The sequence below is a fragment of the Peromyscus californicus genome, unplaced genomic scaffold, assembly GCF_007827085.1.
Source record: "Peromyscus californicus insignis strain IS unplaced genomic scaffold, ASM782708v3 Scaffold_9__1_contigs__length_137607984, whole genome shotgun sequence".
Lineage (NCBI taxonomy): Eukaryota > Metazoa > Chordata > Mammalia > Rodentia > Cricetidae > Peromyscus > Peromyscus californicus.
Window position 1 is genome coordinate 113,181,593 of NW_026294617.1, and position 14,207 is coordinate 113,195,799.

At 37.2% G+C, this 14,207-nt stretch overlaps 1 protein-coding gene across 2 annotated transcripts in view; it reads right to left on the bottom strand.

Moving 5' to 3' along the window:
* Positions 1–14,207, bottom strand: part of Bank1 (B cell scaffold protein with ankyrin repeats 1) — a 278,198-nt gene that overhangs the window by 190,381 nt on the left and 73,610 nt on the right. For both annotated transcript variants that reach the window (XM_052731674.1, XM_052731673.1), the window contains exons 3-5: positions 13,047–13,198; positions 6,198–6,336; positions 1,630–1,769 (exon numbers count right to left, since the gene is read on the bottom strand). In XM_052731674.1, the coding sequence (XP_052587634.1) occupies positions 1,630–1,769; positions 6,198–6,336; positions 13,047–13,198 (431 nt within the window). The remainder of the gene's footprint in view (positions 1–1,629; positions 1,770–6,197; positions 6,337–13,046; positions 13,199–14,207) is intronic.

Here is a 14,207-nt window from a genome sequence, read left to right on the forward strand (position 1 = left end):
AGAGTTTTTCTAATTTCCTAAAATCTGTACATTTACTTCAAGCTACAGAGGAAATCATGACTTACACATTATTTTATTCTGAAAAATGTATCCAGGAGTCATACATTTAATTTTCACTGTATACACACTGTCTCCTGGCATTAAACCTGGTTCAGATATGTATTTGGAGACTACTTTACTTCTACACCAGCTGTAGACAGAGAATTCTGAGGTTCCCCTTTATTAAATGTTAGTTAAGAATAGAATTTTTAGTAGAAGGCAAGGCAGACTTGTCACAAGAAAATGAAGCAATCTATATTTCAAGCTATTATGTTTGCACTTGTTTGGCAACTGCAATAGAGATGTTTTGTCAAATGTCCTCAGACTTCCCAGGCTGACAAATGGTATTTCACTCTCTGTCCTTTTCTAAGACATTTGCCTTTCCCATTGTTCTAAAATGTGACACTCATAAAGAAGAATGCCAAAGAAGAAAGTGTCACACAAAATAAGGAAAGCCTGCAGTGCCAATCACAGTAGGTTCATGGCGGTCTGTAATATTACTGTCGTTGACAGTTTTGTTACAGATCTCAAAGGGCTTTTCACGGTAAATGTGAGGATCACATTGTTTGACTGAACCAACTCTCCCTTTCTTTCCACTCCCTTCTGCCCTCCTCTCCCAGCAAGACAGTTAAGTGAAGTCTATAATTCTAACTGACAAGTAGCAAAAAATGTTTTGCACTTTTCATGGAACATCAAGTCTTAGAATTTTCTAGTTCACATTAGTTAATATTTATTTTATTCTGAAAGTCAATGGGATAAGCATGTATGTGATACATTTTCATATTAAGCAAGATTTCTTCCTATTAAAAGTTGGTCAAGTTTAAAAAAATGCAGAAACCAAACTAATGGCTTAAGCTTCCTGAAGAGTCCTTAAGATTCTTCCATATGCCCACAACTGATAGGAAAAAGTCTGGGCAATGATAGGAAAAAGACTTAAATATGGGCTGTTCAAGGAGGCCAGCAATACATCATAAAGTCCCCCATCCCTGAGCAAGGTTTTATCTCAGGAGATGAGGCTCTGGGCCTGAGGACACTTCCTCACATACCATACAGAACGTTATCTTAAAGAACATGGATGATTCAATCATGTTTACTGTCAGGTAACAGTGAATTAAACTAAGAATAATCTAAAAATGAAAAAATGTCCACGTTAAAGTAGATGCAAGACTCACCTGGGTTCCCCTGTTTGGTGGTAGTTAGGTTTGTCTGACATAGTGTTACAGGATCAGATACATGGCCTGACTTTCTTTTGTTTTGTGTTGTTCACATCTAAGCAAAGAAATTCATTTCTCAAGGGTGCTCTTTGAATCTCTTCTATTATCTATGTGCTCCGTAACAGCTTTAAATTGAGCCTGTCGGGATAGCCAGGCTGTAATGGACAGGCTGTCTCTGGCTGGCAGTATTGGGAATGACTTGACTGAGGCAAAGCAATTTGTCTGTGTCTCTGGCCCTCAGAGGTTGGCTTCTTCCTTCCTGTGTGTCATGCGGCCACTCACATTCTGTCACACCTACCCCGAATCAAGAGCCCTCCCTTTCTGCATTAGCCCTTCAGTGCACAATGCCATTAGCTGGTTAGAAAGATCAACTTACCTGGCATAAACTCTTGCATGGGTCTAACACTCTAAATGGACTTTCTATGGCTTTTGCTGCTGAACAGTATTTAATCTCTGTTGTGGCCTTGATGATTCCATCACAGTGGATGTTGACAGTGACTGAACCAGCAGGAAAATCTTACAAAACACAAACAAGAGTTAAGCTAAGTGCCAAGTATAATGCACACATCGTATCCTTATGACTTAAACTTCAAAGGAAGCCTTTATGAAGTTCTAGCATTTAACTTCCAGTACTTAGAGTATTTTTTCTATATTCAGTACTTAAAAAAACACAAAATATATACATTTAGATTAAATAATCTTCCAAGACAAAAACATGCCAAAATTATATAAAAAAGCAAAGTACTAAATTATTTCTCCCTACTGACATACTTTTTGTAAGGATACAAATCATCTTTACATAATTCCTTAGAATTTAGCAAAGGGAATCTATTCTTTAAGCTTGGGTATTTGTTTCAACTTTGTGATTAAGAAATCCATTCATTACATGCCAGTTTCTAGAAATGTGTGTAGAAGAACTATGATGTATTGAAATTACAGAACATTTTGCAATTGATTAGCATGAGAAGTCCTGGGGAAAGTAAGTATATCCAGAGTCTTCAGGATGGCCTCTGTGTACTCCATCCATCTATTCATCCATCCACCCTTCATCCAAAGCCTTTCTGTAAACAAGTTGGTCAAAGTGACTGACAAACCATACCTTGAATTCTACTGTCAGCAATGTTAGAGCTATATAAAAAATTGTGGACTTCCATTAAAAAGTTAAAAAAAAACCCAATAATTTCAATTAAAGAGTAATGCTTTTGTGTAACAAATAAAGCAAAATTTGTCTCTGGATCTATTTGAAGGACAAATTTTAATAGCTTTTTACTCTGCCATAGAGATATTTCTCAAATTCTTCTAAAAAATGTCATTTAAAATATGAGGTTCAGAAGAAGTTTAATGAAAAGACCAACATCCTTGAACAGCTGTGAATGTTTAATTTCTTAAAGGTTAGACACTAATTTCGAGTCATCTCATGAAGTTAACACATCTGTCATCATTTTGTTCAGGTAAATTCAAAGCCAAAAAAAAAAAAAAAAGAAAAAGAAAAGGACAGAAAGGAATCTTAAACTGAACAAGATCATGGAGCTAAAATTTCCATCTTCACATTCTTGATAAGACACTTAACGTGTGTTACAAAATGATACGTGCTGAAATGTATCACTCTCTTTCCAAAGAAATAGATACCCAATAAAGAATAAGAGAAATCACAACAGAGAGTCAAAGCGGCAACACGGATCCCATGAATTAATGAGGTGACAGGGAGGTGAACAGGAAGTTGGTGTTGTCAGAGCCAAATAAAATTGATTTCAGCAGATTTTATATAAAACTCAGCTTAAAACATTTTAAAATTGTTTCCAGAATTATAATACCTAGAAATCATAAGCTAAACAGAAATTTACTGATCAATTTCTTTCTCATGCAAGTTTAGCACAGTAAGCCGTATCTCCTGAAGTACTTTTCATGAGATATGAAGTTACAATTTACATTATCTAGAGCACAGTTTTATTATTAATAAAGAGTCAATATTTTTCTTCATGTACTACACATTTCTTTCAACTTTTTATTAGATTTCCCCCAGGTGTTAGGTTTGTTTCCTCATGGTATTACTGGTACCAGAGGAACATTCTGTTTCTTCTGCACAGAAATTAGTTAATATTTCTAGTTGAAAGTTTTAGCATGCTTTCAAGGCTTAGCTATATATAAGCTGGAACTATTGTAATTTCAAATACTTTAGCCATCGATGCCATTAGGAAAAATTTGGTCCCTGGAAAAATCAAGTGATTATAGATACATAAAATTATTAAGCTTAAAGGATGATGGGGGCATCACCAAACAGGTTGGCATTTTCTCAGGCAAAAAACTCAGACTGTAGTGTTGAAGTGGGTCAAAGGGAAAGAAATTTTACCTAGGAAAAGAGTGTGAGAATTTTCTTCCTTCTGAGCATCATTGAATATGGTATTAGATTTTCTTTGTATTACTACCAGCTGAAAACATGTGGTAGTAGTGTTATCTCTTATGAAAAGTCAAAAATTATTGATTCAAATTTTAAGATTTAGTTCAGCTCAAATTCCACAAATGAGTGACACTAGGTGGTATCAACCTTTCTCTAAATGGCTTGTTTCACTTATTGTTTTTCATTTTCATTCAAGCTGCTACAAATACATGATTTCATCTTTCATGGGATTGAATAATATTCATACAATTTCACATATAAATTACACATCTTCTTTATCCTTTTTGCTACTAATGAGCACATAGGTTAATTTCATTTCTTCACTATTGTGAACAGTTCTGCAATCAATATGAGAGTTCAGGTTCCTCCTTCATAGAATTGTTTTTTTTCCATTGGGGGTATGCCCCTGGTTGGAACTGCAGGGTTAGATGGCAATGCTATTTTCCGTTTCCTAAGAAGGCTTTCTTTCCATAATGTTGTATTGTTACACTCTCACAAATGGTGTAGGAATTCTCTTCTCCACTCCTCCTTAGGATTTACTACGTTTGTCTTTTTGATAACAGCCGCTCCAATGTAGTAAGATTAGCCATAAAGGTGTGACTTTGTTGCCAATGATTAGGGTTCTTGAGCATTTGGGCACATATTTGTTGATCACTTCTTTTAAGGGTCTATTTATATGATTTTCTTATTCTTTTTTAAGTGAAAATGTACACAATATATTTTATCACAGTTTTCTCTTTCCCATCTCCTCACATCTCCTGCCTACCTCCCCATTCATCCAGCTCTATTTCTCCTTTCTCTTTCTTTAGGAAACAAACAGGCCAACAAAACACAAACAAATATACCAGAATTAAAAGAAATAACATCAAAAAAAGCACAAGAAATAATAGGATTACTCTGTTGTTATTGAGGTTCTTATATAGACTGGATATCAATCGTTTATCAAGTAGTTTGTAAACACTTTCTCCCATTCTGTAGGTGTCTCTGAACTCCGCCAATCATTTCTTTGACTGTGTTAAAGTTCTTTTTCAATAAATTTTCATGTGTCTATTTTTGCATTTCTTGCTTATGCTTTGAAGTATCTTATAGTTAAAAAACTTTAGCCCATCTCAATGTCTTGAAATGTTTTTAAAATATGTTCCTCTAATTGTTTCAGGAACTTTTGTGTATTTTTATCCTTTCTACAATGCCTGGCACGAATACCAATCAAAACCATTCTTAAGTAATATGGATACTTTCATTTGGCATCTTGATCTGCTACATGGGAAATACTATTTAAGTACCTCTTAATTTGTAATATTGATGTTTCTGTATTGATTTATTTTAACTAGATTTAGTTTGAACTCTGGAACTAATTACTTACAAAGTATTGTTCATTATATCATTCAAGAATGTGACATAGAAAAAAAGAATGTGGCATAGGATAATAGGGGCTAAGGACAAGAAAGTAAAAGAGAAACAGAGGGTGGTTCCTCCCATCACATTTCTGCATGCCTTCCACACCAGGAAACAGTGTCTGGGTGTCTGTATATTATTGGAATAACAGCTTTGTTTCTGAGAACCCAACTCCAATGCCAGCTGAGTGTAGAAATCATAGAGGAGCTACTCATGTAAACAAACAATGCTGGCTTGTAAATATAAATGAACTGTATAATGAGCTCAGAATGAACTTAATATACTTTGCAATTATGAATAATTTATATTTCCACATTTATGAGATTAAATATCTTTCTGTAAAAATATTTACAAAGCTCATAGTTTTTGAAGTTTTACATAACTTTATGCTCTGATTTTAGAAAATATGCCATAGAACAAAAACAAGTAGTCTACTATTTTTAAAAATATTTACTTTCTCTAGTTTTAATTTTGTGCATGCGTGTTAGTATGTGTGAGTGCAGATGCCTGTATGTCTGTGTATGGGTATATGCCTATGGAAGCCAGAAGAGGGTGTCAGATCCCCAGGAGCTGGAAATACAAGTAGTTATGTGCTGCTCAAACTAGGTGTTGGGAGTCTAATATAGTTTAGTATGGAACAAGCAAATATGAATAACCAAATGATTAGCTTTGCAAGTGAGATAAGGAAATGATGAGAAGAAAATCTCTGAAATACTGAAAAAGAATTACACTTTATAAAATAGCTAAAACTTTCCAAGGCTTTGAATGGAGACAAAAGAAAAGAAAACATAAAGTTCTTCAATAAAAAAAAAAAAATCTGTGAATCCTCATGCTTCATAAAGGAAATAATTTTAATTCCATATTTAGTAGCTACTATATATCAAAGTACTCTCCACTGACATATTTAGTGATGTTTGATGTTACTGGCAGCCATTTCCCTAAATGGTATACAAACCAAGTTCTAAGGATTTATACAATCTCACTTTTGCAAATCAGATTAATAATAACAACGTTGAACATGTGAGAACTAACACAGGAAGCACCTGCCGAGCAAACTCAGTTTCTGTAGGGAAGTGAAACCATTTACCATAAATCACAGGAAAGGAACTCGGGGAGAGGTTTTATTATTATTAAAACACAAAGTTTCTCACCTGCAGCTTTCATGCACCAGACACTCTTACTCCAACGTGCTGGCCGTGTTCTGAGGCGCTTGTTGCTCGATATAAATTCAACTTCCAGAATTTCACCAATTAGTTCATCTTTCAACAGAATGAATATCTCACCGGGATTCTGTAAAGTGCAAATGTATAGGTTAAGCATGTCAAAGAGTTGTCCTTCACCAAAGTGCCCAAGATATTTATTAGTGATCAAAATCTTAAAACTGTTGGTAAATAAGTTTATCCTGTTTGTATTTTTCAACCATGTTAATATATAAATATATACATGCATGACTCATTGCAGTATCATATTTATTAAAAAGCCTCAATTTAAATTTTTCCTACTCTAGTGTCATTTCTTTAAGCAGAATGACACACTAATAAGACTTACACCTTAATGTGTTGTCTTCAGGCCTTTCTAGAAGTATGTCTATGCTACCGATCACTTATCTGATGCTCAGGCCCACTTTAACCATTGTCCATCACAGTCACATCCCAAATAGTTATTCAAGTTTGATTTAAATTTCTCTTTACCAACTATACACAGGGAACAGATCCTACCTCAAAGGAATCTCTGTTCCTGTCCCTGGAACATGTGCATGTCAGCAGATAAAGAACACGATCCCATGGTCCCATCTGTTCTTCATATGTCTAATAACCTCACATCTGTCACCTCAACCCCAGACAGTGACTTGACATTTCATTTTCGGTCTGGTCTTCAATAGCCTTTAATAGGCTTCTATAGTTCTTTAGAGATCTTTTCAATACCTAAGTCCCTCCTTCTTTGACTCTATGGAATTGGTAAGCATAGGTGTGCTCTCCAAACATTTTATTCTCTAAGATATCTCATTCTCATGCATGAACAATCCCAAATACGTTGCTTCTTATGTACCAGAGTCCCTCCTTAATAGAGGGCAGGACTCTACCTTTCAACCATCCAGCAAAAAATTCCAAATAAAAGACACCCTAAATAAAATACCCACATTTCCATTTGTACCCTGGGCTGGTTTCTTGGGTCCAAGACCTGCACAGTATCGGGGCTCACAAAACCCTGCTCTTAATGTTAAACATTTTGCTGTCATTGCCTTGAAATGCTAGCTAATCCGAACCAAGGGGCTTTGCATTTGCATTTTGCACTGCAAGTTAAGTAGCTGGTCCTGTGTGAAGGTGATTGTTGCCTTGCTGATCAGCTCTTTCCTCCTCTGCCTTCTCATAACCGTGCTTTCCACCAAAGTCCAACTTAGATTTTACAGGGTCCTCCCTCTAACTTTATCCGGCAAGCAATTTGGAACTTTCAAACAAACACTAACACGTTCACACCTACATCTGCATCCAGCCATGACTAAGTCAAACTCTCTATTCTTCCCTAGTTCTCCTCATCCAAAGTACTCTGATAGCATTTTAAAATCTTCATATCATTTTCATCCCTTCTGAGCATTATGGACATGGCAGATCCTCTGATATTCTAAGAATTAAAATGGAATACTATAAAGCTATGACAGCTTTGAATTGAGTATGCTAGGCTCTATTCCTTAGCACCCTCCATGCTGGGCTGTACATACACCTGCATCTCCTTGCAGTAAGGAGCCTAGCCCAGGAGAGAAAATCTGTCTTTAGTTGTGTGGGTACATTTGATTCAAGGAGAAAGCTTTAGGATGTTCATATATCATAAACTTGTTTTTCTCAGTTATGAAGCTACCATTTAGTGCTTTATCTTTTTGACTCTTGTGTTTGTGCCTTTTACTGGGAGTCTAAGAATTAACAGAGACAATGGGTTATGATCATTACTACTTATAAACTTTAAAGGATGCTATACTGTTCACCACACTTAAGATTTCAACAAAAGGAGTACAATTTGGTCTATAATAAAGCACATATGTAGTGGGGATTTGCTTGGGTGTTTGGGCTGAAATTTAAACACACATAGAAGATTAAGATCCCAGTAGATCACTGTTAGCTCACTAACACTTTTGCACAGTGACCTATGTCTTTTTCACACATTCATAACTACTTTATTTTAAAAGATACGAGCTCAAGAAAGACGGGTTCCTGGGACTCGGTAAACTTGCTGCACCGGCTTCTGAAGTTGCCACCTATTTGTCTCATAGTATCCGAAGAAGAATTGGAAAAAGGAAGGGCTGTGATAATGAAGGCTCTTCCACACAGATAAAACAAGATGAAGAAAAGAATCTTGTAGTGGGTAGCTGTTCCAGCTTTGACCTGGAAGTACTACCCCCACTGAGGCTTCGGTAACTGTCATGCCTATAAGGCAAGGCTGAGATAGGGGCCCTTAAGAACTGAGACCCAAATGTGCCAGCCCTCTTGGTTCCTGGACCCTGGACACTGGAGGTAGGTCGAGCAGAGTTCTCTAGAGAACACCGCTGGACTGCACTACACCTTTCCCTGAACCTATCCCTTTACTTGTAAGTTACCCAACAAAATAAACCTCCCTTTTAACTACATGGAGTTGCCTTAATACTACAACCAATAGCATCTTAACTGGTCTTGAGGTTGGTGCTTCTGCAGAGGAAACAGAGACAGCCTTGCCCAATCCTTGATGGGGATTCAGAAATAACAAGAGAGATAAGGGTTCAGAGAACAGACTGCAGTGCTTCAGAAAGCTTCGTGTAAATTGTGTGAAAGGCGTTAATGGAATCACTATTAAAGATCAGACATTTTTCACAAAGTGAATAAAGTACAACTATGCCAACTTCACAGAAGCCACAGGAAGGAGCTGGAGTTCTTGGTGCCACTGTTAGGCAGAAGTGAAGGTGACTCACTTGTTGTAGGTGTACACTCAGAGACAGGATTTAGCTTTAGTAGGATTGCTACTTTGGATGAGGTAAGCTACTGTCATGAGTATGCCTTGTGCATTATGTAATGCTTGCAGCTTCCCAATTTCTGTCAACTAGATGTCAGTAGCAACTGTGATAATCTGGGATGCTTGCACGTTTGCCTGCATCTCCCATATAAAAGAAAGGCAAAACTCTTCCAAGTGGAGAACCACTACTCCATGGGAATTTGCCGAAGATTTCCATAGAGTCACATCTTTGAAGCAGTGGACAGCATACACAAGAGATGCTGGTCTAGATGCCACCATTGAGCTAATGCCTTCCATGTGGATTTCATCAGGAAGATAAAGATGGATGTGCCATTTGAACAATGGATACTTTTGGCAGACCTAACTAACATCATACTGCCTATGGTTTGTGACTCCACAATATAATATCTAGAATGTCTGACTGATAAACAAGTAAAAGAGACTTAGAATACTAAACTTGAAGAAGTATGCAGTCCCATAGAAACTTAAAGAAAGGCTTTATCAAGAAACAGGTTTAAGCTTACACAGAACACTCCTACTTGTTTATTTCTCAAAGAGTTAGGAATAAATAACCCTTATAAATAGAACAGTGGGTCAATGCTAAAGAGAAAAATACTATTTTTCTCTTGTTTTCCTGTTTTTTTGAAGCAGCATAAGATTGTCAAGGCTTAGGAAATTGATAATCTGTAGACAGAAAGGGGCTGGGAAAGGTTACTCAGTGGAAGGACTAATGCTCCCCAGCTCCTAGGATCACAGGCAGCAAACAGCTTAAAGCTCCACCTGAGTTAGCAATGTACAAAAGCTGCTTCTGCAGAACAAGAGTGGACAGTGAGTGGAAATGCCACAGGAAGTGGGTTCACAGATCCAGCAATTGTACAGCCAGGAGCAATGAGGGGGTGGTGGCAAACTCTCATCACAGGGAAGGAAGACTGTGCCCCCATTGAACACATGGCCACGTCAACATGATGGAAACAGAACTACAAAATGGATTCCAGCAGTGCTAGGTGTGAATAAGGCCCACTTCCAATGGCCTAGAAACTGTCAGAGAAAGCATTGATAAGTTCTGGAACTTCAAGGATTCCTGAGACGCCTCTGTTGTTACTTTTTCAGGAGAAGGGGCGTTGCTCTCTGGTCTTTGCCTGTCTACTAACTGGAAGATGTCTCAGAAATCTGGTGAAGTTCAAAGGTTGCCATTTCAGACAATTGGCATATACTGAACATTCTCCAGGGAAACCAGAAACATAATTTTCACTCAGCTGGAACCAAATGGTCTTTTCTGTGGTGCTTGGCAACAGTATATGGATTCAGATTGTACTAAAATCTACTTACTGGGAGCCCAAGATTTGTCTGTGATAACTATTTTTGGTCCAAAGGATGAGATTATTCTGAAATGTTGGAGGCATAATGCTGGATTTAAAATGTTTTATATGATCTTTTGACTTCTAGGGTTTTTTAGAAAGTAGAGTTCTCAAGATGGATTTGATATTGAAATAATTTAACTTTATAGGGCCTGAAAAAATTCTATCTATATCCATAGAAATTTTTAAAAAGCCTATGGCTGGTCCATTTAAAGGACCACTGTCTAGTCATCTACATAAGGTACGTCTGCCTAACGACAACTGAAGCTTACTATTGGTCTTTAATTTTTTATGTGACTAGTAAGGGGAGGGTTTTATAATACTCAAATTTTACTGCTGCAGATATTTTTAAAAGTAGCTATTTAGACTCATTGCATAACTCCTGGGGAGCTATTTTTACTCTTAGAGTTATTTTATTTCCTACTTTGATTTCATCTATTTGAGACTAGATCACATTGCTTTTATTACAGTTCTTTCCTGTTTCTTCCATTATTTCTGACTCCATAGGAGCTGCCAGCTTTAGTTCCTTAGCTTTTTTCTCCCCAACTTAAGTTATCTGTTCTTTTACCCACGTGGCAACTTGTCTTTCCCTGGGCATCTATGTCTGGTATCTCAAAAGTATGCAGCTCAAGTATACAGTTCAAATTCCTGCCATTTCTGGTAGTGTCTAAGTGGTTTTCCTTCCTCTAGAACTGACAAGAAAGTGACTTAAAGGAGCAATACTTCTGTTCCGACAGTCTGCGAGGTAGAAGTAAGGAATTTATTTTAGCAACCCTACAGAATGTTCAGCTTCTCTGACCACAGGGTTGGGGACCTACCATCAGCAGCTATCAGAGACCTCCTGATGTCAGGTCATGTAAATCCACCCACTTCTTCCAGAAGAACCTTTTCATACGTCTCCCATAAGGCTCTTTTATACTGTTGCCCTTTCCTTTTCAGCGACCCCCCAGACTGGCATCAAACTCAGGATCCTCCTGTGTAGCATGAATGTTAAAGAGTCTTATTAATAAGATCAAACCCGAGGCCAGTTATTGGGGTAAATGCTGGAAGGTCAGAGTACCAGAACAAGCCACAGCTATCTCACCTTGCCAATTCCTTAACTGGTCCTGTTTCCTCAGACTGGAAGCTTCTGTGTCCTCCTCCCAATGGCTCTCAGCTGAACTGCTGCTAGAAAGCCTGAAACCTTAACCAGCCAAATGCTGCTAGTTTCTGGTCCTCATGCCTTATAAACCTTTCTGCTTTCTACCACCACTCCCTGGGATTAAAGGCTGCTTTCTGGGATTAAAGGCGTGAGTCACCATGCCTGGCTGTTTCCAATGTGGCCTTGAACTCACAGAGATCCAGAGGAATTTCTATCTCTGGAATGCTAGGATTAAAGGCGTGTGCTAACATTTTCTAGCCTAAATATCTTGTGGTTTTTCTGTTCTCTGACCCCAGATAAGTTTATTAAGGTACACAATATTTTGGGGAACACAATACCACCACACACACACACACACACACACACACACACACACACACACACACACACACACACAACTTTGAAATCTCCAAAAAGATTATGGGATATCACAATTATGATTCCACAAGGACAATAATAATACCACTAAGCTGACAAACATCACCCAAAGATCAGCTTTGGACTATAAACTACTCCGGACAATTTCCAGATGGCTAGCTGAGATGATCCAGCCTTACAGACTACTCAAGCAAGGATTTGAGTCAAGCCCTGCACTTTCCCATTATGCAGAGACTGGACAAAGACACAGCTAACTCTCCCAGCACTAACTATCGAGGTCTAGAGGTCTGTAGAGACAGACAGGAAGTGACAGAGCTGGGCAGAAAGAGGAAGTGACATAATTGGGCTGAGAGAGCCAATGAAAGAACAGAACAGAAAGGCATATAGGTGTGGGTAGACAGGAAGTAGCTCTCTTTGGAAGCTGTGGAGTTGGTGAGGTGAGGTTAATTGTGGCTTTTCCTATTCTTCTGATCTCTCTCAGGCTTTAACCCCAATTTCTGGCTCTGAGTTTATTTTTTTAATTTATTAATAAGACTGTTTAGCAATTTGTGTTACACTTTCCACCTAAGGATACCATAGATATTGAGGCCCAGTACTGAGAGTCAAACTCTTCTAGTGGTTTAATTTAGTGGCTCAATCAACGAAAAGAAGAAACATGTAGAATGCTTCTATTTTGTTACTTTCTCCAAATTCTCCCACTAACTGTATTCTTATTCTTGAGAGATTAATTCTTCCAGCCTATATGATGTTATCACCCAATAATACATTTATAATTTTAAAATGTTGGTCAAAAATAAGTGATTTTAAGTTCTAGTCAACAGTGGATCTCCCCTTTGGAAAATAAAATACCTGTCTGCTTATTGTGAAATCAAGTTACTAAAAGTAGCTTAATACATGTAGCATGTATGTATCATTTTAAAGTGTCAAGTCACATTTGATAAGATTAAATGTTTAGAGAGTCTCCAATGTCCAATTAGTCAGCAAAGATATATTAAATGCCTACTGAGTACTAGATATAGGTTCTGACACTGTAGTTGTGAAAAAGAATAAACCAAAATGCTAGGTTAATTGTGCAAATTATATCACAGTGAAATTTAGTGTCTATGAAAACAACAGGGAACGCAATAAAGGCCATCACCACTGACCTCACATGGAATTTCCCCAGGAAGCACCAGGGCCAGAGGCACAGACACTCTGGAAGTTTCTAGGTCATCAGTTTCCTCCCGTTCACTTGTCTCTTCCATATATTTTGCTCTTGGGTCTGGTGGAATGCTGACCTCCAGGTAGTCTTCAGGACCTGAGGAAAATTACAAGATACAGATTAGTATCATTCCATCCACTACAAAAAAACAGTTGCTGTGGAATAGATTTCATAAGTACAGAAGCTGAGTCTAGGATAGTTGAAATAAATATCTTATTCATTAAAATAATATTTTTGACTAAATACTATTACAGCACTTACAACTAAGCCATATCAGTTATATGATTATATGTTCATCTTCTGGTCACATGTTTACAGAAATTCCAAATATCACATTTTTTTCTATTGCTATTAATAAACCAATGGAGCACTATAAAATTTATTTACCTTGAAAATTATAAAGAAAAATTTCAGTTAGAACAATCTAAGCCAGAGTACTAACTTATATTACACATACTAATTTTTAAATACTAATTATAAACTGGGAATGGTTATTACACTTGTAAGCCCAGCATTTACAAGGAGAAAAAGGCATGTATGTTAAAATTTCAAGTCCAGTCTGGGTTACATAATGAGTTTCAGGACAAGCTGGGCTAAAATATAATTATGGAACAATTATTAAGTAAACTAACACTAGATACTAAGTTTAATGATGAAATACAGGGCTAGCTGGGTGACTGAGCTGGTCAGAGCCCTTACTGCTCTTTCAGAAGACCCAACTTTAGGTCCAGCACCCATATCCAGCAGCTTACAACTGCCTGTAACTCCGGCTCCAGGGGCTCTGACAACTTCTGGCCTCCACTTACACATTTGTGCACGTACTTACGTAGATACATATGTAAATAAAAAATAATGAAATATGGGTGTTCATCAAAATATTTAAGTGTTCTGTAAAAAAAAGTGGTTCAATTCAAGTGAGTTCTTTATGGAAGTTCTAGGAACAATGAAACATATTAGTATGAATTTCAGAGCTTAAAGAGGGGTAAAGGGACTGGTGTTCATCTGGTTTCACATGCAGTAACAGCATTTAGTCTCAGTTATTCAAATATTGTTCTCAATTGAAAGAAAAAATTGTGGTAAATAATGAGCTTTTTTTTTTTTTAAC